The sequence below is a fragment of the Equus przewalskii genome, chromosome 18 (genome assembly GCF_037783145.1).
Source record: "Equus przewalskii isolate Varuska chromosome 18, EquPr2, whole genome shotgun sequence".
NCBI lineage: Eukaryota > Metazoa > Chordata > Mammalia > Perissodactyla > Equidae > Equus > Equus przewalskii.
In genome coordinates, this window is record NC_091848.1 from 15,252,051 (window position 1) to 15,276,705 (window position 24,655).

Below are 24,655 nucleotides of genomic sequence, written 5' to 3' on the forward strand. Positions count from 1 at the left end.
CCATTATTGTTTTCAGGGGCCTTACGTGAAAAGAGTCGGTGGTCTTAGTCCAGTTCCTAGTAGTCAGTTACTCCTTAAACAATAGTCACTATAGTATTTGCCAATTCCAGCAGAAGCCTGGGACTGAATGGGCACAAAGGTTTAACTACCCCGTCTCTGCTAATCATCCTCCAAGGGGTCAAGATTGACACACCCTGGCACAGGGCCACACTGAGAAACTTAGCACTGCCTCTGCCAAAGTTGTAGCTATTCTCTGGCAACAAGGGATTTTTTAAAGAGGACTTTAATTAATCAGGGCACCAGGAGTGGCAATTCTCCACTCTTCCCAGACACAGCAGCTCACTAGAAACAAAAATAAGCTTAAATAGTGAATTGAGAATGTAGCACTACTACTCAGCTGTGCTATCTTCTCTATAAAGATACTGACAGGCATAATTAAGTTGCTTCTGGAAACAATGACTTGTGACCCAAAGGTGGCCCCTTTCAGGCAAAAACATCAAAGTAATATCAAGGGAAGTAATCAGCTCTACCTGGCTGTCTCCCCTGAGCTCTTGAGTGATTATTCATTTTTTTCTGGGGAATCACAGTGTCATCAATTGGTTTTAAAAATGTGTCTTGCAGTATTTTTCATATATATTAAAATTGTTGCCCTTGCTTTTTTTTTTAAAACCTCCTGTCTTGTCAATTCCTGCCCCTCACCCCCTTCACCTTCTTGTTCATTTTGAAGTCAGGATTCCCAAGTAGGTTTTAGATTTAACAGTTCATATTCGGAGATTCTATGTGATAGTAGGTTCAGAGTGAACAGAAGATAAAACTTATTTTATATAGTTAAATGCTAAGTGGCTTGTTTCAGCTGCCCCTCCCCCCACAACAAAACAAACAGGAAACTCTCCAATATTTAGCCATTTTTGTAATGACGGTCATAGCAGAAATGTTCAGTTGTGGAGTGCAGAAGGAAATGCTATCACTTTGATCTCTTTTTCTTTGTGTTCTCAGAAAAGCTGTTATGGCATCTTAGAATCCCATTTTTGCCAAACAATAATGGAATTAGCCATAGTCTATATGGTCATCCATGCACATGCCTGCATGATGAGGGATTTTCATTATACCTTACTTTGTTTCCACCTCATCTCTGTTTTACCCCCTCTTGCTGCAACTCTAATTAAGATAATGCCTTCACAGAGGTCAGGCATCACAGAAGGATGGATAAATAAAATCTGAGGGTAGGGTTAACTGATGAAAGATAAATATAATGAATGAATGGGGTATTCATTCCAAAAATATTTTCTGATGACCTACAATGTAATGAATTGTTCTGGAGATAGTTATTAAAAATCAACTATTCAAAAGCCACAGCCTCTATTCTCGAAGAGTAAGGCTAATCTGATCATGTCATTTTTGTGATTATAATTCTTCTCATCAGACTTGGGATAAGATCTCACATCCCTCAAATGGCCCAGAAATTCTTGAATTGTCAGCTCCTCTCTAGCCTGATGCCTCACCCTTCTGGCAAGTTACACTAATCTCTTTGTTCTTGGAGAGCCCTAGACTTCACAGCATTCGGGTCTCCTCTTGCCTCTGCCTGACACACTTTGTCCCCAGGTCATCACCTACCAACTCCTACTCATCCTTCAAAACCCAGTTTACAGATCACTTCTTCAGGAATATCATCCTTCCAACTCCAGACTCATTAAATCTCCCCTCAGAGTACCCTGCATTAACATTTTTGGCAATGCATTTATGACTAAATAGTTATCTATGTGATTTATTTACATAAAGTTTGTCTTCCCCATTGAACTTGAGTCTCTGTGAGAATCAGCACCATGTCTATCTTGTTCATGTTGACCTCTTCAGTGCCTGGCACTAAATAAGGTAAGAATGCAAGAATAAAGAGGGAATCTGAGCTTACAAATTACTGTGATTAAAAGTACTACAAGTTCAGTTACAAGAAAGGTAACAAGTGCTTTGAGAGTTGAGAGAAGAGAGTGTTTTTGTGGTTGGAAGGAACCGGGAAGGAAGTACTACCATTGGAGCCAGGCCTAGAGCAATGCTAGCTGGGTCCCTCCAGGCAAAAACTGATGGGGAGAGTATTTTCCATGGAGGAAGATCTTGGTAAGCAAGTTGCTGTGTGCTGTCTTCCATTAATATTGGGTTTTTGCAAAGATAGTTTGCTACAGGTATAACCTCTGTGATGTACTCCTGATTTTTCCTTGCTGTTCTTTAAAATTATTTTCTTGGTAGAATTTTTTCACCTATCACTGTCAAATTTTAGTTTGCCATTTCTCCTTAACATTCTATTTTCTCAGTTATTTTCTTTCATCACTGGAGAGGTTCATTTAGAATGGAAGTAGCCCAAGGAGGAAGAAGAAAAATAGAACCACTTACGTTTTCTGCAGAGGAAGGGACACTGGGATGTGACTCTGGAAACTATTGAGGCCTGCCTACCCTTTCTCCTAGAAGGAGGGTCTGGATAAAATTATCTTTAGAGTCTATTAATTCTTCTGCCTTATCTCTTTCTATTTGTTGGAACTCGCTACATGGAGATGGAACTCTGTTACACGGAGATAGTAATGATCTCTACTCATGGTATTGAGAGAAGATTAAATGAGACGATGCAGTTAGCTTAGTGTTTGACCCTAGTCCATGCTCATTGGTGCTAGCCATTAATCGAGTTATTAATTAATGGTAGTCATTGCAGAGTATACGTGTCACCACATTAGTTCTCAGTGGCTACTTGATGGTATGGCCACAACATGGGCCATGGCATCCCTTGAACCTCTACATGATCAAGGCCTTGAACTTCACTATTCTCATCTCAGAGTAGACCCTTTGTAATCCTTGGTTCTAGTTCTTTCTTATGTTTTCTCCTTGTACCCTTCTGCTTACCTTCCTACTGAGTTTTAGTTAATCTATTCAACCCTAGAATTACCATTTCTCACAACCTTTCCTCCTTGAAATTAGACCATTCTTGCCTTGCTTATCCCCAGTGCTAACTTCTGTCATTTACTCTCTTCCCTAGGTCATAGAATGTTGCTAGAAAGTCTCAATACCACACTATTTGGAGCCGCTCCAAATTATGCCTATTAATTAACCCTGGCAAGCTGATCAGCAGCCTTTTTGTTTCCCTCCTGTTGGTGTCCTGTGTTTTTCACTCTCCTCAAACCCTCAAACTGAGCATATGACTTCACTGAGTTAGTCTTCTTGGGAAGCGAAACAAAATGTCGTGGATCATGAAGGTTCAGGGCATGTTCTTTGGGGCTAGGTAGTTCCCAGCGTGTTGCTTGGATCTGCCTTTTCCTATCTTTGTGGCCTTAAGAAAGTTATTAACCACCTGAAGCCTCATTTTCCTCACCTCAAATAAGAGTAGTTGACTTAGAAGTTTGTTGTGAGGACTAAATGACATGAAGCGTGTAAAGTACTTAGGACAGAGCTTGGTGATCTATAATATTAGTTGCTTTTGTTGTCATTTTCACATGAATGTGGATGCATTCAGGTATACTTCAAACTGAACATGAAAATAAAATTGTTTCTGGTTTCTTTCCCATCAGTTCATTCACTAAGGTAATGGTTTCCACACCTTTGTGATCACACAATCCTGTTTTTGATAACTACACAATAAAACATATAAAATATATACATATACTTCCACATAAATATCTCTATCAACAGATTGCAAAATATATGGTAAAAGAGACATTAAAAGATAGGAAAGATAAAATAAGTATTTGTTAATATCTTATACATCTTGATGCCTTCATTCCGTCATTATCTCAAGACACAAGGATTCTTAGGGCACGATTCACAGCTAATGAAAGATATAAATCTGTATTTCAAGCCATCTTCTTAATGTTTTGAAATATTTTTGTCTGACTTAGTTATAGATGCTTAGATAGTCGTTGCTTTTAGTCTTGTGGTATAGCTAAAGAAGAGCTTATACTAAAAGTAGGAGAAGTTTCCTTTCTGTTTGTTTCTTGCTCTTATGATTACATTACTAGTATTTCCTTTAATCTATATTTGTCTTGTGGGTAAAATTTAATCCATTAGTCCATTTTGTGAGGGTTACTTTAATTGCAACATGATGAAAGACGTATAAATCTACTTATGCAGTGATATAAAGTCTAAATCATCGTTGAAGAGGAACAATAACAACAACAAAATGCCACAGCTGACAAGCCTACTGTGTTACAGAACTGCCTACTTCCCCAAGAACATCTCAGGTGCTCTATGCATCACACAACCATGTGAAGACACTGGTATTAAACATATATTCATATTCATAAAGCTTAATTTCTTTCTCTTTTTGCTTTATGTAAAAAATTACAATACACAGAAGTTCAACAATTTGCTTCCTTTCTCTTGTCTGGTCATCCTGCGGTGCGGTATGAACACACTTCTTTGGAGACCCTTGCTCCTCAGTAATGCCAGTCTAATTTTCTCGTGGATAAATTTGATAATACTCTTCCCCTGCTAGGAATATTTAATGGCTTTTCATCATCCAGTGAATAAAATCCAAACTCTTTAGCCTTTTAATGAAGGGCTTGCTTGATTTGGCTGAAACCTGCCTTTCCAGTCTCCTCCACGGCTCAACCTCATTTACTTTGTGTTCTGGCCAAACTAAACTGTGCCTTCAAAGGTGACTTCTTTTCTTTCTGTCAGAGATCAGGTTTTCCAGGGAAAAAATAAAAAGACTCTGAGATGGAGGTTTGCCTGGAGGAAGTTTATCGGATCATGCCATTGAGAAAAACACCTGGGAGGGAGTTAGGGAATCACAACCAACTCCTCCCTCAGCCCCTTTCCACAGGGAGCTTTGGTGTGGGGATGGTCTCTCAGAGTCAGTCTGCCTTGGGGCAAGAAACCAGGCCTTTCTACACTGGTGTGGACCAGTCATTGGAATGTGAGCTACCCCCAGGGAGTTTGAGCACCACAGTACCCACTACATATCCTTTTCACTGTTTCTAGAATGTACCCTCTGCCAGGCATTTCTTCATCAGTGTTTGTCCAAATCCTATTCTTTGAGGCCCAGCTCAAATCTCCTTGATTCATGAATTCTTTCCTAATCCACTAACTCAAGGTAGACCTGTCTCTTCATTTAAAGCCTAACAACATTTTGTATGAATGCATTTGTTTGTTTATTCATCCAATTTTTAATTACTTTCTATGTGAATTAATCGCACATTGGTTACTTTAAGTGTTCAGTTATGGAAAGGACTCACAAGACTCAAATAGTTTATACTCATTGCACAGGATGCATTGGATGGAGTCTCGAAATCTCACACTCAGGCCTCTTTGTTCTCCCACTGCTTGGTCACATGGGATACCGTGTTGTTTGGGATCTGGAACCACCATCAAATGTGCATGTGAAACATCTTGGTATAGAATGCCCCAAATCTGCTGGTGGTCAGGTTTTCTTAGAGTGAGCTGGTTGCAAAAGTACATTCCAGCTACATAGCCAGCTTTGGCCTTTGAAAACTGCCACACTTCACTGAAAGCAGTTATGAAAGCAATTATTATTAAATTATTATTACTGAATCCAATTGTTATTACTAAGCCATGATGACAAGCTGATATGTTCTGACTTCAAAACAACTCACAGGCTCATAGGTACAAAACATTATTTATCTTTAGTTAATACAGTCAATCTTCATTATTCCTGGATCTGTGCTTGCAAATTTGACTATTCACTAAAATTTATTTGTAACCCCAAAGTCAATACTCAAGTGCTTTCGCAGACATTCATAGACATGAGCAAAGCAGCAAAAAATTTGAGTTGCCCTACGAGAACATTTCCAGCTGAGGTCAAGCAAGGTGATGGTCTGCCTTCTTGTTTCAGCTCTCATACAGATATGAACAGAGGGTGGAGATGATAGAGGCAGTGCAGCGTGGGGCAAGAAGCTCCAGCTCTGAGCCCAGTTGCAGGGAGTTTGAATTCCAACTCTGGCACTTGTTAGTAGGGTGGCCTCAGACAAGTCATTTAATGCTTCTGAATCTTGTTTTCTCTTTTGTAAAATAAAGAAAATAGAATCTACTAGGATGGATTGTTTTTAGAGTTTGAGATCATAATTTATAACTTGTGAAATATGTATTTATATATATATTTGTGTATATGAATGCACATGCACATGTACACATATGTATACACCTATATTTCCCTAGGAGCTATGGATCCCTGTTCCCCAATTCAGTGTTTGTGGTGACTTTATAGAACAGAGCCAGAGTAAATAACAACAACCAATTTTTTTTTCTTTTTTTGAGGAAGATTAGCCCTGAGCTAACTACTGCCAATCCTCCTCTTTTTGCTGAGGAAGCCTGGCCCAGAGCTAACATCCGTGCCCATCTTCCTCTACTTTATATGTGGGATGCCTACCACAGCATGGCGTGCCAAGCGGTGCCATGTCCGCACCCGGGATCCGAACCTGCGGACCCCCAGCCGCTAAGAAGCTGAACGTGCGAACTTAACTGATGCGCCACTGGGCCGGCCCCTACAACAATCAATTGTATAGCATTGGCCAAGCTCCTGGCAGCTCTGGTGATAAGCATGCCGTCAGGTTAGCTCAGCTGAGATTTATCCCTATCTGCCCTATGTTAAGGAGTTTCACACAGATTTTCATGATGGATATAAAGATATTTTAAAACAATAACAACCCCAGATCCTTGCCCTTGAATAAGAATTTCACTAGGGAGGAGTTGAGTTCAACAATAGAACAAATAAAAACAAATAATATAACCAAACAAAGTAGAAAATAAATGGGTAATGTTGGAAAAAAGGCACATACAATGCTATGTAAAGTTAGAAGTCAGAGACTGCCTTCTGGGTCCTACCCCTCCATTTGTTATGTATTTATTGAACACATGTCACATTCCAACCTGCATTAGAGCCATTTTTCATGTGACTTATTCCTTTACAATATTGTCGCTACCTGGGAGCAATGATTAGATTTCACTTGTCTTTAAATTCTAATATTTAGCATACTAGCTTATACATTGTAGATAACCAATAAGTGTTTGTTGAGTGAATGAAAGATTGGATGACTGTGGCCACCCACCATGATTATCTTATGTTCCAGGCAGTTCTACTTTCTCCATCATCATCTCTTTGATCTGGGTCACTCAAGAGGGAACTAGTTGATGGACCAGCTATAATGATGAATTAACGCAAGTGAGATAATATATTCCCATTTATGATGGCTTTTAAAATGTTATTTGTTTTTTATTTTATTTCTCTCCGTGGAATTACATATGCTTTAACCCAAAGGGAGGACTAATGGAGGAATTTGTGAGCTAGTATCTCCACTAACCTCAAAGTCGGACGAAGCTAGTCCTTTTTTTGCTTGATATGCTGAGTAAGACTTTTCTGACCTCATTGTTTTAATGTGTTTATGATAAAATGCTTCAAACATATGGAAAAATACAGAGAATTCCATAACAAAGGTGTGTGTATATATTTCCCAACCCTATCAAATCTTAGATTTGTAAAACTTGCTGTAGTTAATTAATTGTGGTCTTTGAAGGGCTCACCACAGGTTATCAATCTTAGTGCCAATTCATTAATTAATACTATTAAGCAAATATCCTGTTACTCCATGTTTGTGTGTCTGTGAAAGATGTAGAGTTTCTTTTGCATATTTTAAGCTTTATTTAAATAGCATTTTACTGTACCCGACCTTCTGCAACTTGCTTTGTTCAAAAATTTTGAGATTTAACCATGTTGATATATTCAGATCTAGGTACTTTATTTTCACTGAAGTATAGTATTCCAATTTGTGCATATTATCATAATTCATTTATCAGTATCTCTTAATGGGCATTTAAGCTGTTATGAAGTTGGGATTTTTTTCGGTTACTTATTTTAACACGATTTTGTGTAAACACTTATGAGCAACCAATCACTGCATCATTGTAAAGTAAAAGAGGTAAAAAATATCACAAAATGACATCTAAGCTCCCCATAGGAATAGGGCAGACCATTTAAATTTCTCTGTTTCTGTGAAATTGCCGGAGTATTTACCTAGACTCTATCTTCTGAAGGAACATAAAACACTTTTACAATTCAATTTTAAATGCAGTAGGATCAATTTTTTAAAAGTGTTAATTGTGAGTTGAGAGACTTTATCATGTCTAGTGATCAAGAGGATGCCCTTTAAATCAGATGCCAAAGGGCTTCTGGATCTGCTCTTGATTAGCTGAGAGGCCTTAGCCAAAGTAGTTAACCTTTTTAAGTCTCAGTTCCTCATGAGTAAAAAGAGGATAACTGTTGAACCCATTTTATAGGGTTGCTGTAAATGAGATGTAAATGTATAAAAGCTAAGGGTTTGGTTTATACTAAGGTAGCACCAATATATAGGGAAAAAACTCTGCCAACAAATTTGAGAGTTTTTGTGTTTAGGTATCTGTATATGCCTAAATACATTTATATGTATATATAAAATATATATATTTAAAATTTCAGTAATTAAACAAGCCATATTTTTACATTAGCCTTTGACAACTGTCATTATTATAATAGTGACTTCTGAAAAACCTTTGGGGTCAGTACTCTAGTTCTCCATACTGGTAAGCCCATGTAAAAATGGGATATTTTTATAACCTGAGAAGCGAAACATTACTAGAATTTGAGAATTCACCATGGCGTGCAGAATTCTAATCTCCACAATTTGTGTTAAAGGAGCATATCAGTGGAAAACAGGAGCCTCTTTATTTTTATCACGGTTAAGGATTTGTAGTACAAAAAGGAGTCTTATTTTGTTAATACCCAAACAAGTACTTTTTATATTAATGAGATATCTACTGTGTAAAGGAGAACTTCTGGAAATCGCTGTTCTTGAAAATTGGCTGAATAACAAATGGTGGTGGAGACTTTTAAGACCTCACCACAGGTTCTCTATTTTAGGTATCAAATGTGCTTTTTAACACCAAAAGGTGACTAGGAAAGACTCAGTCATGCGGTGACCCACCACGATTCTGCATAAGAGTGAGCATAATATACTTTTAACAGAGGAGGGTTTGTGTAGCTAAGTCTTTCATACATGCTGGAGTTCGGGGCATGAATGGGATGATCTAAGCCCATCTTTTGTATGTTAATGTGCTTTCACAGCAAAGATATTTGAATTAACGCAGACTGAGTATTCTTAAGAAAGACATTTATCTCCTTATTGCCTTCTGTGATGGATTGTTCAGAGCTAAAGGAACACCGGGCTTGAACCAAATCTCCTGCTGCCCTATATAGTTTTTACAATCTCCCTTTCAATAACACAAAGTCAGTGCCGCCACACTGCCCAACCAGCATTTCTTCGGGAATCTTCCCACAATATGACAGAATAGAACCATCTGTAATACAAATCAACACTATTATTTTCAAAGTAAGCCCTTTTAAAAGGCTGCTTGAATAAGAAAAGACAAATTTACCCATTTGTATGCCATTTTGCAGTTAATGTAAGATTACACTGTGAATTGCACTGCACTGGATGTTACATTTTATCCTGATGCATTTTAAGTTGAACTGGGTAAACAGTGTTAGATGTTTGATTAGTGTTGATATGCAAGATGCCATGATTAGGTAGATTGTTCTTTTAAATTACCTCACTTTTGTTGTATTCTCCCTTTGATCTCTAACAGATAGTGAGAACAAAATTTGTAATTTAAAATATATTGACTGTTGACTTTGACTCAGAAATTAATTTTCATGTTGCAAATTTACTGGTATATAAAATATATAGCTAGATGGTAAAAAAAAACCCTTTAGTCTGCAAAAAATGATGCCAACTTCTGTCTCTTTTCCAAATTGTGTCTAAATCCATTTTATCTTTTAAATTCTTGAATCTTAATTTAAGATAGAAGACCTGTAGCCAATGATTTTATGCAAACTTTTGAGAAACAGCAAGGAGGTTGACCTTGTAAGGTAGTTGCACTTAAATGATCATAGTTGAACTAGTATCAGTTTTCTTTTCTAACATTAACTTTGTTTTTTCTATATAGCATTGGATTGGGGAGCGCCTTTTAATATATATTGTCATTCTTACAGAGTTTGTTTATATTCCACTAATTCTCTACCAATATTTTTAAAATGGCTTTCTACTATTGAATTCTAATTTTTAGCATGTTTTCTGATTAATTCTGAGGTTCCTTGAAGTGATTGAAGACTGTCAATAAAGGGAAAATTTTACACATAACCTTCAGCATTTTAAAATACTGTACTATGAAATGTTCCTGAAACTGTGTATTTTGACAAGGCCTGCTTCCACTTAAATATGTATACAGTCAGCAGGCAAGTTTCTCAATAATCTAATAATCAGTTATTTCACCTGTCATCTTATATCAAACCGTAATTTTCCTATAATAGTATTCAACTTCCCTGACTCTCACCATTATTAATGTATTTCTGTAGCTTATAAAACATCTGGTTATCACTCTGTCTATTTTAGCTTGTTTGTGCTAATGATTTATTTTCATTTTCTCTAGGATATAGACCTGCAGCTAACTGGATTTGATTTATAAGAGGGAAATCTACAGTCAATGGCCACTCTCGCCACGTTGCTACTATGGAAAAGAGAATGATCAATAGGATATGGTCTGATAAATAGTGATGATTGAAGATGCTGCTTCAATACATGTGAAATCAATGGGAGATACTGGCTGCGTGAAGAGCTTTCTGAGCTTTTCTTGACAAGCTCTCCTTTAAGAAATCGGAGGTGTATTCTACCATTACACCGTCTTTCTCAAGTGGATACAAATACCTCTGCCTCACTGTAACCAGACAACTACACAACTAATGTGGGACCATGGCACTGCCCAGATGCACGTGGCCAAATTACGTTTGGAGAGCAGTGATAGCGTGCTTGGTACACAGGGGATTGGGTGCTTCATTGACTCTCTGTGTCTTGGGATGTTTGCTTCAGGCTGCCCATGTGCTCTCACAAAAATTGGATGATGCAGACCCGTTGGTGACTACCAACTTTGGCAAGATAAGAGGGATTAAGAAAGAGCTCAATAATGAAATTTTGGGGCCCGTTATTCAGTTTCTTGGGGTTCCGTACGCAGCCCCACCAACAGGGGAACATCGTTTTCAGCCTCCAGAGCCACCATCTCCCTGGTCAGATATCAGGAATGCCACTCAATTTGCTCCTGTGTGTCCCCAGAATATCATTGATGGCAGATTGCCAGAAGTCATGCTTCCTGTCTGGTTTACTAATAACTTGGATGTGGTTTCATCGTATGTACAAGACCAGAGTGAAGATTGCCTATATTTAAACATTTATGTCCCAACTGAGGATGGTGAGTTTACTGCAGGAAAAACAGGGAGATGTATTTATATTTTTCTTTTCTATTCTAAGTTCTAACAATATTAATTCGTGTGTACTGGTAGCATGCATGGCTTTTCCTGTTGGCATGTAGACATATTTTACATGCGTGCATGCTGCTCTTTTTGTTTGCGTGTGTCAGTGTATCTGTTCTTATTTTTTTCCTGTGCCTACTCATTTTCTTTCCTCCACAGCACGTATATTTAGGTAGAAATGGGTTCCTAATTGCCATTTCCTACCGAATGACTTCTGAGAAGATGCATCAACATTTCTCCATTGCATGTGCAGGCTCAACGAATTGGGGATCTTTGGCACTTAGTAAATGCAGGAGCATATTAAGTTAGATAGTGGTGTTGCATGTTCCGGCGGTCTGTGATGGAGCGCCATGTTATTTTCTAGTCTTCTATTCATTTTTCAGTAAAAAGAATATCCAAGGAATGTGCCAGAAAGCCCGGCAAGAAAATATGTAGAAAAGGAGGTATGTATCAAAGTGGAAATAAAAAATGGGGGAAAAAGCTTGCAGAGGAAGAACAAGATATTCTCCCTAAGGATGATTTGCTGATGCTGGGAAGTGAATAGTTAGGTGATATTTGGAATTTATTGAAGGCTGTCAAAAAATAGAAAGATGGTTAAGGAGAGCTTTAGCTGAGTAGATGACATTGACAAAGCTCATTGGTGGTGCCTTGTGTTCTGGTGATGGTAGCATCGACAGGAGTTGAATCTCTGCTTTGAGTTTGTGTACAGAGGAACAGACACTTAAGCTATTACACTGCCTGCAAGGAACCCCAACAATGCTCCCTTAACAACTGGTTAACTTTGATCTCCGAATCCTTTTCTACAGGTATAGATTTCTGTTCCTCTTAAAATTGATTAGTTCAGTCTCAGACCTAGTTTTTTGTTTGTTTATTCTCAGCTTCTTCTGTACACCCTATGAATATTTTCATCTAAGGGTAACTTTGCCACAACTATTGGGCAATTACCATTATTAAGTAATGGTATTTTTGCCCCGGACAGTCTTTTCATTTCAGTTACTCTTCCAGAAGAGAATGAGGTTTTGCAGATTTTGATACTAAATATTTACAGTCTTAAAATTACTTTAACATTTTTATATTTATGTTAAACAATTTAAAACATAGGGAAGAACATGATTCAGAAGCTACAATTAAATCAACCTTCAAATCATCTCTAGCCAGATTGAGCAAATGTAGACACTGACAGCTGCAAGCTTGCATCTGAATGTAGCTTGTCCACACTCCATTTTTATATAACATCCAGTAAATCACTCATAGAGAGTATGATTTTCTATGGCAGTAAATCATCTAAGTGTTATTTTGACCTTATTCATAACTTTGTAGAATTTCCAACCTTCATACAGAAGTCATATTAATATTCTAGTGCTGTACATTCTCTCTCTCTATGCACTTCTGATCTCCTGGCTGGACCAAGTCAGATTTCATTACAACATCCTTATGGGGTGGGGAGTGTCTAAGCTGTTCTGTTTTACCAGGATTGCATTATACAGAAGAAGCTTCATATAACAAAATTCTCAACTGTGGATCAGAAGTATTTGCATTAAATTGAGTTTTGTTTGGTTTTGGTTTTGGTTTTGGTTTCTTTGGTCATATTGGTAGAATGAGATTTAACCTTCATTTTTTTATTGATGGCATGATTTGGGTTAAAAGCATAATATACTTCAGAAGGTGGATATGGAGGCAACAAGGGTGTTTTAAACGACTAAAACAAAGTCTTGTTTTTCCCCAAATGAGAATAACTGCAGTAATTTACATGCCTTCAACTAATGTACAATACTGCAGTGGTTATTATTATGCAGCTTATCAAGCATGTGTAATTAGCTAAGTGACTTTCGCCTCCTATCACAAAGATGTTGATTCACAAAGTCATAAATAAAGATGCTATTGAAGAATGCATAAATAGAGCATAATACATAAAACTATGTACAATCAAAAAATAATAAGGACATCAAAAGGTAAGCTAGTAAGTGAGAAAGTGACCTTTCTTCTCATGCAACTTCAGAGAGAAACAGATTCATTAGAAAATTCTTTTTCATTGTTCTTTGGATTGTTGGTTCCATCTGCTTTATGAGAGAGTTGGCAAAGAGGTACATAGGCTGTGCTATTTACTTTGGCAAACTTAGAACTAATTTATAATTAGCCTGAGGACAAAATCTATAGATACCAACATTAGTCTGTGTGGTTTATAGTCCAAATCTATTGTGGTTTTATATTGAACATTCTAAAAAATTATGTCACTTTGGTATTTAATATATCCTATTATTATTAAGTAAATTCTTCTCATTTATCAGCCATTTATATATTATCGCAAAGTCTACATAACAATGTAAATGTAATTTTCTATATAAATAGTCTTTTTAAAGTAAACAAAACTAAAGTTTAGAGCAGGAGTAGAATTTTTTCCCGAACTTTTAACTTTTTTCCTTCTCTATCATGAAGGGTCTATTCTGGTCACTTCAAGAAATCATATTATCCTGGTTAAGGAAAATACTAGTCATTTCATTTCTGTATATACTAATATATATTGCAAGTGGATGATGAGTTCTTCAACAGAATGTTAAAAGTTTATAAACGATGGTTGGGGAACTGTAAGAATAGTCATGTTATATTTTATCTAGGTGTTAATAAAATTCTGGCTTGTTATTATTTATCTTTCTTTTTTTTTTAAATCAATGCTTATTTTTTTTTCTCTCCAAAACCCCAGTACATAGTTGTATATCCTGGTTGTAAGTCCTTCTAGTTCTTCTATGTGGGATGCTGCCACAGCATGGCCTGAGTGGTGCTAGATCCATGCCTAGGATCCAAACCTGGTGAACCCCAGGTCACTGAAGCAGAGCCCGCAAACTTAACCACTATGCCACCGGGCCGGCCCTCTTATTTTTTTTAATTGTGTATAGTCACCCACAGAGACAGATGGACCCCATCCCTGTGCCAAGTCCCCTATAATCTGTTCATCCTGTATTCATTCAAAATTCTTTCTTAATTGCCTATTATAAGTCATGCAGTATTCAAGGGAGTCAGTAATGAATGAAACAAAGATCCCTTTTCCCACAGAACTTATACTCAAGTAAGTTTACAAAGAACAAAGTACTTTCTACACTTTAGTCTGTATAGAAGAAAGAAAATTTTCTCCCTCCTGCAAAAGATGCCTTGCTCTGATTTTTAAATAGAGGTTTTAAAATATTTTCCTGTGTAATTGAAGAAAAAAAACATTTTTACCAGTAGGCTGCCTCTTATTTAAAATAGGTCCCAGTCGCACTTTTTAATCTATCTTTTCATATTTCCCATGATAGTTTTAGCCATATGTTAATTACTCTCTAGATATTTCATCAGGGTTTTCTCCTTGCAAAACTGGAAGAAGGGATGAGTGCTTAAAATGAGAGGACTGTCAACACTTGTCCAAATAGGCAGATACCGTGTGATAGAAACTGGAATTCGGATGTGGAGGACAGACATAATTTGTCACAAAAACTTTACGAGAAACGTATATTACTATCCTTATTTTACAAATAAGAAAGTAGGCTCTGAGAGTTAAGTGTTCTGACTGAGTTTCTGCTTCTACTAAGTGGTAGAGTCAGGTTTGGCCCTAGCTTTTGCTTATGAGACACATTTCCTTTATGTTAAATTACCTCCTGTAGATGATTTCTATAGCAAAGGCTTGTATCTCTCCACCCTCCCACCCTCCCTTTCTTCCTTCTTTTTTTTGCACATTCAAATATGTTATGAATTCTTTTTATTCTATTCTGTTCTATTCTATTGACTCTATTTTAGACAGATTTAATGCTCATCTTAATTGAATTAGGTCAAGCCAATATTAGAAACTGGCTTCCAGAAACCATGCTTAGTAGCCATTTTAGTGAATATTTTTAAGTTGTATGTGTGTTTTCTTACTATCTGGACCAAAATCCCAACAATTTCCTCCTGGCTGCTATCAGGAGGAATTTTAATTTGCTTGTGTTTCATTTTCTTTCTCTACTTCTCTCTCTTGTGAGAGTTGCCAGCAAACAGTAAAGTGGTCAAATATTAGGCAGTAAACATGAGAAGGAGGAACAAGGGACCCAGAGAATCCACAAACAAATTGATTGGCTCACGGATACCTTAGAGTTGTGTAGCTTTGTGTATTACCAGCACTTTGACTATCATTTGCATAGCTCTTCTGAGATGAATACAGAATTAATTTTTATTTCTGTCATGGTGAGAAATTGTTAACCCATTTTGTTTTTCATTTACCCCAATTTTTATTGCACAGAAAATCAGAATCTTTATAGATGGCCCTAGTATACTTCCTGACTCCTTGAGCATTTTATTCCTGATTTTCATAAGTATTTTACTTTTTTATGCTCTATTTTGTAATCTTTACCTGAAATAATATTGAATTCATTTAAGAGCCTTTTCCACAAACTTAAGGTTTATTTGGTTGGTTGTTGAACATAGAGTCTGAGTCTTCTCTAATTAAATATATATGACAGTGAGTCCTATCACTGTCACTGTGTTTAGGATTTTAAAAGGAGGTTATATCCCAGAATGCTCTTCCTTCTTGCTTGTGCATTTCTAACTAATTTATTCATTTAACAAATATTTATGGAGTCCTTATTCTCTGCCAATTAAATTACTGCTCTAGGCCCCAGAGATACATCAGTGAAAAAAACAAAAAAAATCCTTGTCCTCCTGGAGTTTACATCTTAGTATGTGGAGACAAAATGGAGAGAATGGATAATTACATTTAAAAGGTATAAGAAGATGAGAAATAAACAGAGTATGGAGGATCAAGAGTGCTGGTGTGGAGGGTGAAGGTAATTTTAAATGAAATAGTCAACATAGTCCTTGTTCGAGCAAAGACCTGAAAGAGATGAAATGACTTCTAGGGAAAGCGTAAAGGAAAGAGCTGGTGCAAAGGAAGTAAGGTGAGAATCTGCCTTGACTATTTAGAGAATAACTAGGAGTACACTATATCTGGAAAGGGAAGAGAGAGTGAGGCAATGGATTCAGAATGATCTGACTTTATGTTAAAGAGATCATGCTAGCTGATGCATTGACAGTAGATTTTAGGAAAGCATGGAGAAACTGGGAGCACAAGTAAGAGGCAATTGTAATCGAGACAAGACATGAGCCTAGTTCAGGCTCAGACCAGGGCAGAAACAAGGCAAGTGATAGAGTCTTGATGTATTTTGAAGATCACATTTCCTTCTTTCTTTCTTTCTTTTTTGAGGAAGATTGACCCTGAGCTAGCATCTGTAGCCATTCTTCCTTTTTTTTTGCTTGAGGAAGAGTGGCTCTGAACTAACATATGTGCCAATCTCCCTTTATTTTGTATGAGGGATGCTGCCACCACATGGCTTGATGAGCAATGTATAGGTCCATGCCTGGGATCCAAACCTGCAAACCCTGGGCCATCGAAGTAGAGTGAGCAAACTTAACCACTATGCCACTGGGCTGGCCACAAAGATGACATTTCTTGATCAGTTTGTTGTGGGCTGTGAAAGAAAAAGAGGAGTCAGAGAAGATTCCTAGGTTTTTGGTCTGAGTACCTAGAAGAAGAGATTTGCCATCAATTAAGAAGGAAAAAAAGGAATGTGGAATGGTTTAGAGGGAGGCACAAGGAGAAGATGGTGTTTAGTTTTGGACATGTTAAATTTGAGATGACTCTTAGACATCCAAGTGTAAACATCAAGGAACCAGTTTGAAGTTCAAGAGAGAGGTATAAATGAAGATATAAATTTGGGAGTCATTGTGATATAGAAGGCAAAGATTTAAAGTCATGAGTCTGAGTGAGAATAAAAGGAATTGAATAAAAATAGAGAAAGAAAAAGACACCAAAGACCAATCCATGAGATATTTCAACATTAAGAGGTCTGGGAGAAAAGATAATAGAGACAGAAAATGTTACATATTGAGATGGGAGGTAAACCAAGACTTTTTTTTTGTCATCCTGGAAGCTAGGTAAAGAAAATACATCAAAATAGACACAGCGATCAACTCTGCCAAGTGAACTTTTGTAGGGTGGTATGGGTATGACACACTGGAGTAGGTCTAAGAGAGCACTGGAGAAGATTTAGAGTTGCTGAACATAAATAACTATTTTAAGGAGCAGAAAAGAAAAAACGAGAGCCTATGAACAATAGAGGGTGTTTTTGTGGCTGTAGGTCAAGATGGAAAAAATAAAGAAATGTTTGTATACAGAAGAAAGGGAACAATTGAAAATACGGGAGAAAGATGGTAGACTACTGGAATAATATCTTTAAAGAAAGATTGGCTCTTGTTCAAAATTAGAGGTTTTGGATTAAAAAGGGCATAGGTAGATAATTTAAATTAACGTGTAGCTAGGCAGAGTGCATGGGTAGGAGTACAGGGGTAAAAGTGTTAGTGGGATTCTCTTCTCATCTGATTGTATATTAATTGTTTGATGTGTAATATTAAGGGAAATGGAGATAGAATTAACACTGGCAAGCTCTTAATTCATCCTAGACATTTAACCTTAATTTATTTAATATCACAACAATCGTACGTGATTCTTATTCACACTTTACAAATGCAGAAAGGGAAGACCAAAGAGGTGAAGTATCTTGCTCAAAGATGCATATTTTTTTGATGGCCAATGGTATTTCCTTTGAAGAGAGACAATAGAATAGAGGGAATAAAACAAAACATCACAACAGCAATCCTGTTTATATGGGATTCCAGATCAAATAGATCGTGGCCAATTTGCTAGTAGAAAAATCACTACATACTGGAATAATTACACCATCTGGCTCATTTGGGGTTTGACAATGGATGGAAAACCAGATTGAACCAGAGATTTGGCTTTATATTTGAATTAGTTTCATTGGACAGATGTGGTTAAGTCTTCTAAAAGCTAAACAGTTTAAGTTGGAGGTCTGAAATGAAGTAGATCTAAAGGGTTGTAAAGTTTTAAAAGAACAACATCAATTGTTCCATTGTTTACTGACACACAGAGAGTCTCCTGAAGCTGATGATTAAAAGACCATTATAGGTGTCCAACTCAATTTTTCCAGAGGATAAATACTTTTTCCCTTACCGAAACTGAGGTTGAAGTCGAAAACATTTAAGGCTTATGCCACCAACAAAAAGAGTTATGCCACAAGAGAAAACCTTTGTAGAAGTTGCTTCCCTCTTTCCTATCCAATGTAATAATACATTTTCTTTATTGTTTTCACATATATAACATACTGCCAGCTTAATAATTATGACGTACTCTTTGCTTTAATGTACTTCTATGTTACTTACCATTACAGATTTTGTTTATAATCTTTTGACCTTTAATGTTTCTCCTATTAGTATTCTTTTTCTTCTGCTGCTGCTTATGGTGGTACATGCTCACATAGTTTAGGAAATAAACAGCTTCAAAAATCACACCAGGATATAAATTTGTTAGTAACAATCACGTAAACTCATTCTGGATCTGATAATCTTAAACTCTAGACTAGATGTGGAAGTATAATTTCTATTCATAAGTTTGCACATAGCCCTTCATAAGTGGACAAAGTACTTTGACACTTCTTGTATTAGTTTCCTAGGGCTGCCAGAACAAACTGCCACAAACGGAGTGGCTTAAAACAACAGAGATTTATTCTATCAGAGTTCTGGAGTCAAGAAGTCCAAAATCAAAGAGTTGGCAGGGTTGGTTCTTCTGGAGGCTCTGAAGGAGAATCTCCCTGCCTCTCTCCTAGCTCCTGTTGGTTGCCGATAGTCCTTGGCATTACTTGGCTTGTAGTTGTATCTCTCCAATCTCTACCTCTGTTATCATAGGGCTTTTTTCCCTGTGTGTCTCCCAGTGTCTCTGTGTCTTCACATGGCCTTCTTATAAGGACATCAGTCATAGGATTTATGACCCACCCTAATCCAGTATGACTTCATCTTAATTACATTTGCAAAGCCCCTGTTTCCAAATAAGGTCAGTGTATTACTTTACTAAGATTGCTGTGACAAATTACCACAAACTGCATGGCTTACACAACAGAAAATTTTTGTCTCAGAGTTTTGGAGCCTGGAAGTCTGAGATCAAGGTATCACAGGTTTGGTTCCTTCTGAGGGCTGTGTGAAAGAATGTTCTAGGTCTCTCTCCTTGGCCAATAGATTGTTGTTTTCTCCTCGTGTCTCTTCTTATGGCATTCTCCTTGTGGGCGTGTCTGTGTTCAAATTACCCCTTTTCATAAGGACACCAATCACATTGAGTTAGGTCTCACCCCAATGACTTAATTTTGCAAATTATATCTAGAGACTTTTTTTCCAAATAAGGTCACACTCTGAGGTACTCAGGGTTAGTACTTCAACATAGGAATTTTGAGGTAACACAATTTGACCTGTAGAGTCACCTTCTGAGGTTCTAGTTGTACATGAATTCTTGGAGGACACCAAGCACACTTCTACTTTTTTTCAAACTGAATCCCCAGGAAGATCTCAAAATGGTGCTATCATTATGCCCATTTTATAGGTTCAAAAATTATTGCTTATTGGGTTTAAATAACTTACTCAAGGTCACATGGCTGCTGTTTAGGACTGCTTGGCCTCCTTTTCAAATCAAAATTCAAATTTTGTGTGGTATCAAGTCGCTCCAACAGATATGGATTCTCTCTGATCTCTTGAGAAGTTTCTTTAACTTGTTTTTAAGTATTTTTCTGTCAAGATAGATTGCTATGCATTAGTCTAGATACTTTTATATGTCCAAGTATGTGACTCTGTGTAGACGAAATGATGAAGTTTTTTCTTCACTTTCCCTGAATTTTAAACATCTTATCTGTATGGTTGCTTATATGTAATCATGGTTTTAGTTAAAATTAAGATCCTACCAATTTAAAACCATAGTAGCATTGATTTTTCAATGCCGTTTCATTTGTCATATCTAGGCAATTGGACAATGTTCTTTTTAAAATAATTTTTAATTTAAGACCTATTTCTTTGTTTACTGCAATCTTACTCATCTGTTATCTATGTAATTATAGCATTAGAGCAATTTAACTATAGCCCATAATTTTCATTAAAGCGTGTAAAATGTTGCAAAAGTCAGTTTTAAACAATGACAAAAAGAAATCTTAATAACAGGAGCTGGGGTCACTGCAACCGTAATCGTAATTTTCAAAAGTAGAAAATCTGATTCATCAACAATGGTCTTAATTTTCTGCTTCTCATTTCAGGACTGAAGGAAAAACTGTTCACTCTCTTTCATCCCTTTTCTTTGAGGCAAAGACCTTTGAAACAGTTATGCCAAAAAGGCAATGACATATTGTCTCCTAGTCTTAGGAGGACGATACAGAAACACCTTCCCTCTAACTCTTTCTCTCACAAAAGAGTTCCTATTCTGTTTCACCAAAAAGCTTTGAGGGTCCTCTTCTAGAATCTTCTCTCCAAGTTCCTCAAAGTAGAAGGAGAAGGAGGAAGAGAAGGGATAGAAGGGTAAGTGTGAACTCACAGGTATGACATGAGGATAGATGTAACCCTGCCAAGTAGATAAGGAGTATTTGTAAAAATAGCTGTTCCTCGGAAAAGAAGAGGGAGCCCTGGGTAGAATTATTAAGAACATATTTGCTTCTTCTGATTTGGATTCCCGGGGCTCTCAGGATTAGATAGGTCCCCATGAAGCGGATCCCTGGAAAGAGGAACACCCATTGCTAACTCTCTATTCCTGCTAAGTTCGCTCACCATCTTCCCAGGCAGTGCCTCAATTTTCAGCTCTAAGCTTTCATCGGAAAGAATTGCTATGTTCCTTGGTACAGTAATTTACAAGCCAGGCAGATTCTGAGGTTTCTGAGCTGCCTCTGAGCTGGGCAGCCAAGTAGCCTGTGGTGCGTCTCCTGCTGGTCCCCCCATCACACACATCCACGCTCCCACCCCAGGGCAGCTTGTCTCTCATTCCTTACACACAGAAGAAGAGTCCATCTACAGTGCCAAGACTTTTAAAAATAAAAAGAAAAGGAGAGGCAAAAAGGATTCTTTTGCTTTAAAAGAAATTTTGGAAGTCATTTATTTAGGGAATTGACTTCATTTCAATGAAAATGGAAATGCAGCATCTATAAATTTGAATCTGAAGAGAATTTTTTCTATAATGACCATGTAAAATATTTTGTATTCCAATTTACTCTGAAAAACCAGGGGTGAAATTTGTTTTCTCTGTTTTTATTTTATGAAGACCTTTGGCCACCTGTGCCGTTTAACAAAGGTCATTTGAAGGGGGAGAAACCTATAACCCTTGTAGGATGTTTCCTGGGGCCTCAGATTGTCATTAAGTGGAATCTTTGACTATGGCAGCAGTGCTTGTCTTCCTTCGTTTCTTCCTTCCTTTCTTTCTTCATTCATTCATTCATTATTATTTTTGGTCTTGATGTTGCTTTGCTCTGTTCGTGTCCTTTGTCCTGAGGTCAGATTTCCTACATGGCCATTCCTTCTCGTTCTCAGTCAGAGCCTAAAGTGCTCCTGTCTAGCACTGCTGGAGGCTCAGTGGGCAGGACGTATTTTTTGCCCTGAAGGAGCTTACATTGCAATGACAGCATGCCAGTAATAAGAAGCAGAATGTTCTGGTCGGTGGCCATGTCAATCTTACCAAGTAAATGGAAGCCTGATTTGTATTAAAATCTCAAAACAAAATGAAGGAATGGCTGTTTCTGTGGAAAAAAATGTAATGATGCTGATATTTGGCACTTTGTTCCCTATAATAAAGCATTTAATTAAATCTTTAAGTGAGTATGGAGCAAGAATATGCACAGCAGAATAAAACACATCAGGCATAACCCAAACTATAATTGTATCAGCCCTGTGGCCTGAGCCCACCTTAGTTGCTCTGCCAAGATGCAATGGTTTAAAACTTTCTATCCATCTGTTTGAAAAGAAACCAGCCTGTGCTGTCGCTATACAAATCTCTGTGAGGCCTGACAGTGCTTTGGCTACTGACACAACAGCTGCTGAGTTACTGGGCTACAAACGGGCTGTCTCTTCCAGAGGTAGATTACCAGCTGCCGCTCTGGACTTCTTTCCACAGTTCTAGTGAGTGACTACTTTCTGCAGGGCCCTGTGGTCAGCCCTGGAGACATAGAGATCAAAAGAGCATTCAAGAGTTGCCCTCAAAACGCTCATAGTCCTGTGGAGGTGGCAGATACAGAAAGAGAAAATAACCATGTCATAAGCGTGCTGAGAAAGGGAAGCAAGTGTCATTACGGAAACACACAGGAGAGGAGTCTGTGGTTTAGAGATGTTTTGTGACAGAGAGTTGTCCCAGAAGTGGGCACTCAGGAATGAATATTATAGTCCCTTCAGGCCTTCACAGGCTAGTATGGTCTGTGGAACCACTTTACTGAGTCACTCCAGATTAAAATATTTCTGAGTGTTTATTTATGTTGTTCTCTTGTTTATCTGTGTGTGAGGATATAAAGGATATGTATGTATATCCTTTGCCCGGATATCAGTTGTCTCCTGTTCTTGCTCTCATTTTGCTGGACTTTAGAAACACCTGCCCACTTCTGTGGTGCTGACTCAGATCCATCATGGGTTGGAGTAACCACACTTAAAAAAAGCAACTGGTTGGGCCATCCTGGTGGCGTAGTGGTTAAGTTCACGTGCTCTGCTTCGGTGGCCCAGGGTGTGCAGGTTCGGATCCCAGGCGTAGACATACACACCGCTCATCAAGCCATGCTTTGGCAGCATCCCATATACAAAGTAGAGGAAGATTAGCAACAGATGTTAGCTCAGGGCCAATCTTTCTCACACACACAAAAATTGTTTTTGAAATAAAAACAAATAGGCTTGAAATGAGAATCTTCACTATAAGTAAGCCATGGCAACTCAAATATATAGACTTTGTCCAAAGATATTTTTTTGGATGTTCTGAATAACTAAGGCTGCTGAAGAGGTAGTTCCAGAGAAGTGAGGTGTTTACTAATTGTGAAAGTGTAGGAGCCAAACTTCTCCTGCTGAGGTGACCTCTCAGGAGTGTGTGCAGATGTCACTTACTCCTGATACTCAGGATACTTCAGATATTATCCTTCCACCTCAGTGTACCCCTCCCCTCCTTCTCCAGGTCCCTCAGCTTAACCTAGAGGCTCCATCATTTCCTGCCTGAACCACTACAACAGCCTTGCAACGGGTCTTCCTGTTTCCATTCCTGCTCCTGCAATCCATCCTACACCTAGCAATCAGTGTGATCTTTACTTTAAAGTCTGAAATCAGATCATATCACCCATTTTTTAAGCCCCTCAGGGATTTCAGGTTGCTTTTAAAATAAATGTAGGACTCCTGACCATGGCCCATGAGCTCCTACATGAAGACTCCTGCCCACTTCTGCAATCTCCTTCCTTATGTTACCCCCTTGCTTTCTACATTCTAGCCTTGCTGATCTCCTTTTGTTCACTGGAGTAGCCAATCTCTGTCCTACCTTAGGACCTTTGCTGTTCCTTCCACCTTGAATATACAATGTCTACCTCTTTTCCTGTCTAAGTCTTATAATTCAAGTCTTGGTAAAATGCCACCTTGTGAAAGCAGCCTTTGCTGAACACACTGTTAAGATAACCTCACCTCACCCTCTTCCTCAGTTATTCTTTTACATCCCCTTGGTTATTTCCTTCATTACAGTTCTATCTCCATGTGAAATTATCTTGTTCATTTATGTGCTTACATATTTCCTCTCTATCTGCCCCAGAAGAACGTTTCTCTTCTTCACTGCTATATCCTCACTACTCACAAGGGATTCAATAAATATTCATTGAAAATATAAGCAGCCTTAAGAAACAATGCACTTCGTTGGAGAGAGCCTCCGTCTCCCACCATCTGCGTTTATTTGAGTAATGCTACACCTGCTATCATTTCTCACCAGACGTAGCAAGAAAGAATATATTCTGTTCCTCTCTGCTATGCAATCACTGTTTGTTTATGGCTCCCCAAATGAAGAAAATTTCAAAGGCAACATCAGAGTCCTTAACTAAGAAGTAACAATGTTCAGTGGCTCCATGTCTGACAGATATAACCTGGACTCTGTTCTAGGGGCCCTTGGGGCCGAGTGGCTGCCAACAGCCGAGGCTCTGGGCTCTCTGCCTGTGCACGTTACTGCCAGCATTATTGCCTCTGCACTGAATTTATATTTTAATACAGGACACCAACAACGCATTTGTGTAATAGGAGCACAGAGAATGATTCTCCTTTTCCAGGCCAGAAGCTTCATTTTCCCTTCCCACCTTCTAATTTAATTTCCTTTTCCTCTTACCCAACCCCAATTTCCCTCCTGTGACAAATACATCTTCTCTTCTAATTATTTTCTTTTCTTTGATCTTGTTCTACCATCTACCTCTGTGATAGGACTTCTTGGCACTGTGTCTGCTAAGGCATTTC

General features: G+C 37.9%; 1 protein-coding gene across 15 annotated transcripts in view; it reads left to right on the forward strand.

Moving 5' to 3' along the window:
• Positions 1 to 24,655, forward strand: part of NLGN1 (neuroligin 1) — an 829,283-nt gene that overhangs the window by 165,044 nt on the left and 639,584 nt on the right. For 8 of the 15 annotated variants that reach the window (XM_070582369.1, XM_070582363.1, XM_070582364.1 and 5 more), the window contains exon 2: positions 10,456 to 11,268. In XM_070582369.1, coding sequence (XP_070438470.1) covers positions 10,776 to 11,268 — 493 coding nt within the window. In that variant the 5' untranslated portion in view covers positions 10,456 to 10,775. Of the gene's footprint in view, positions 1 to 10,455; positions 11,269 to 11,712; positions 11,773 to 24,655 lie in introns of all 15 variants that reach the window. The other 7 variants (XM_070582358.1, XM_070582365.1, XM_070582366.1 and 4 more) reach the window with 1 other exon arrangement.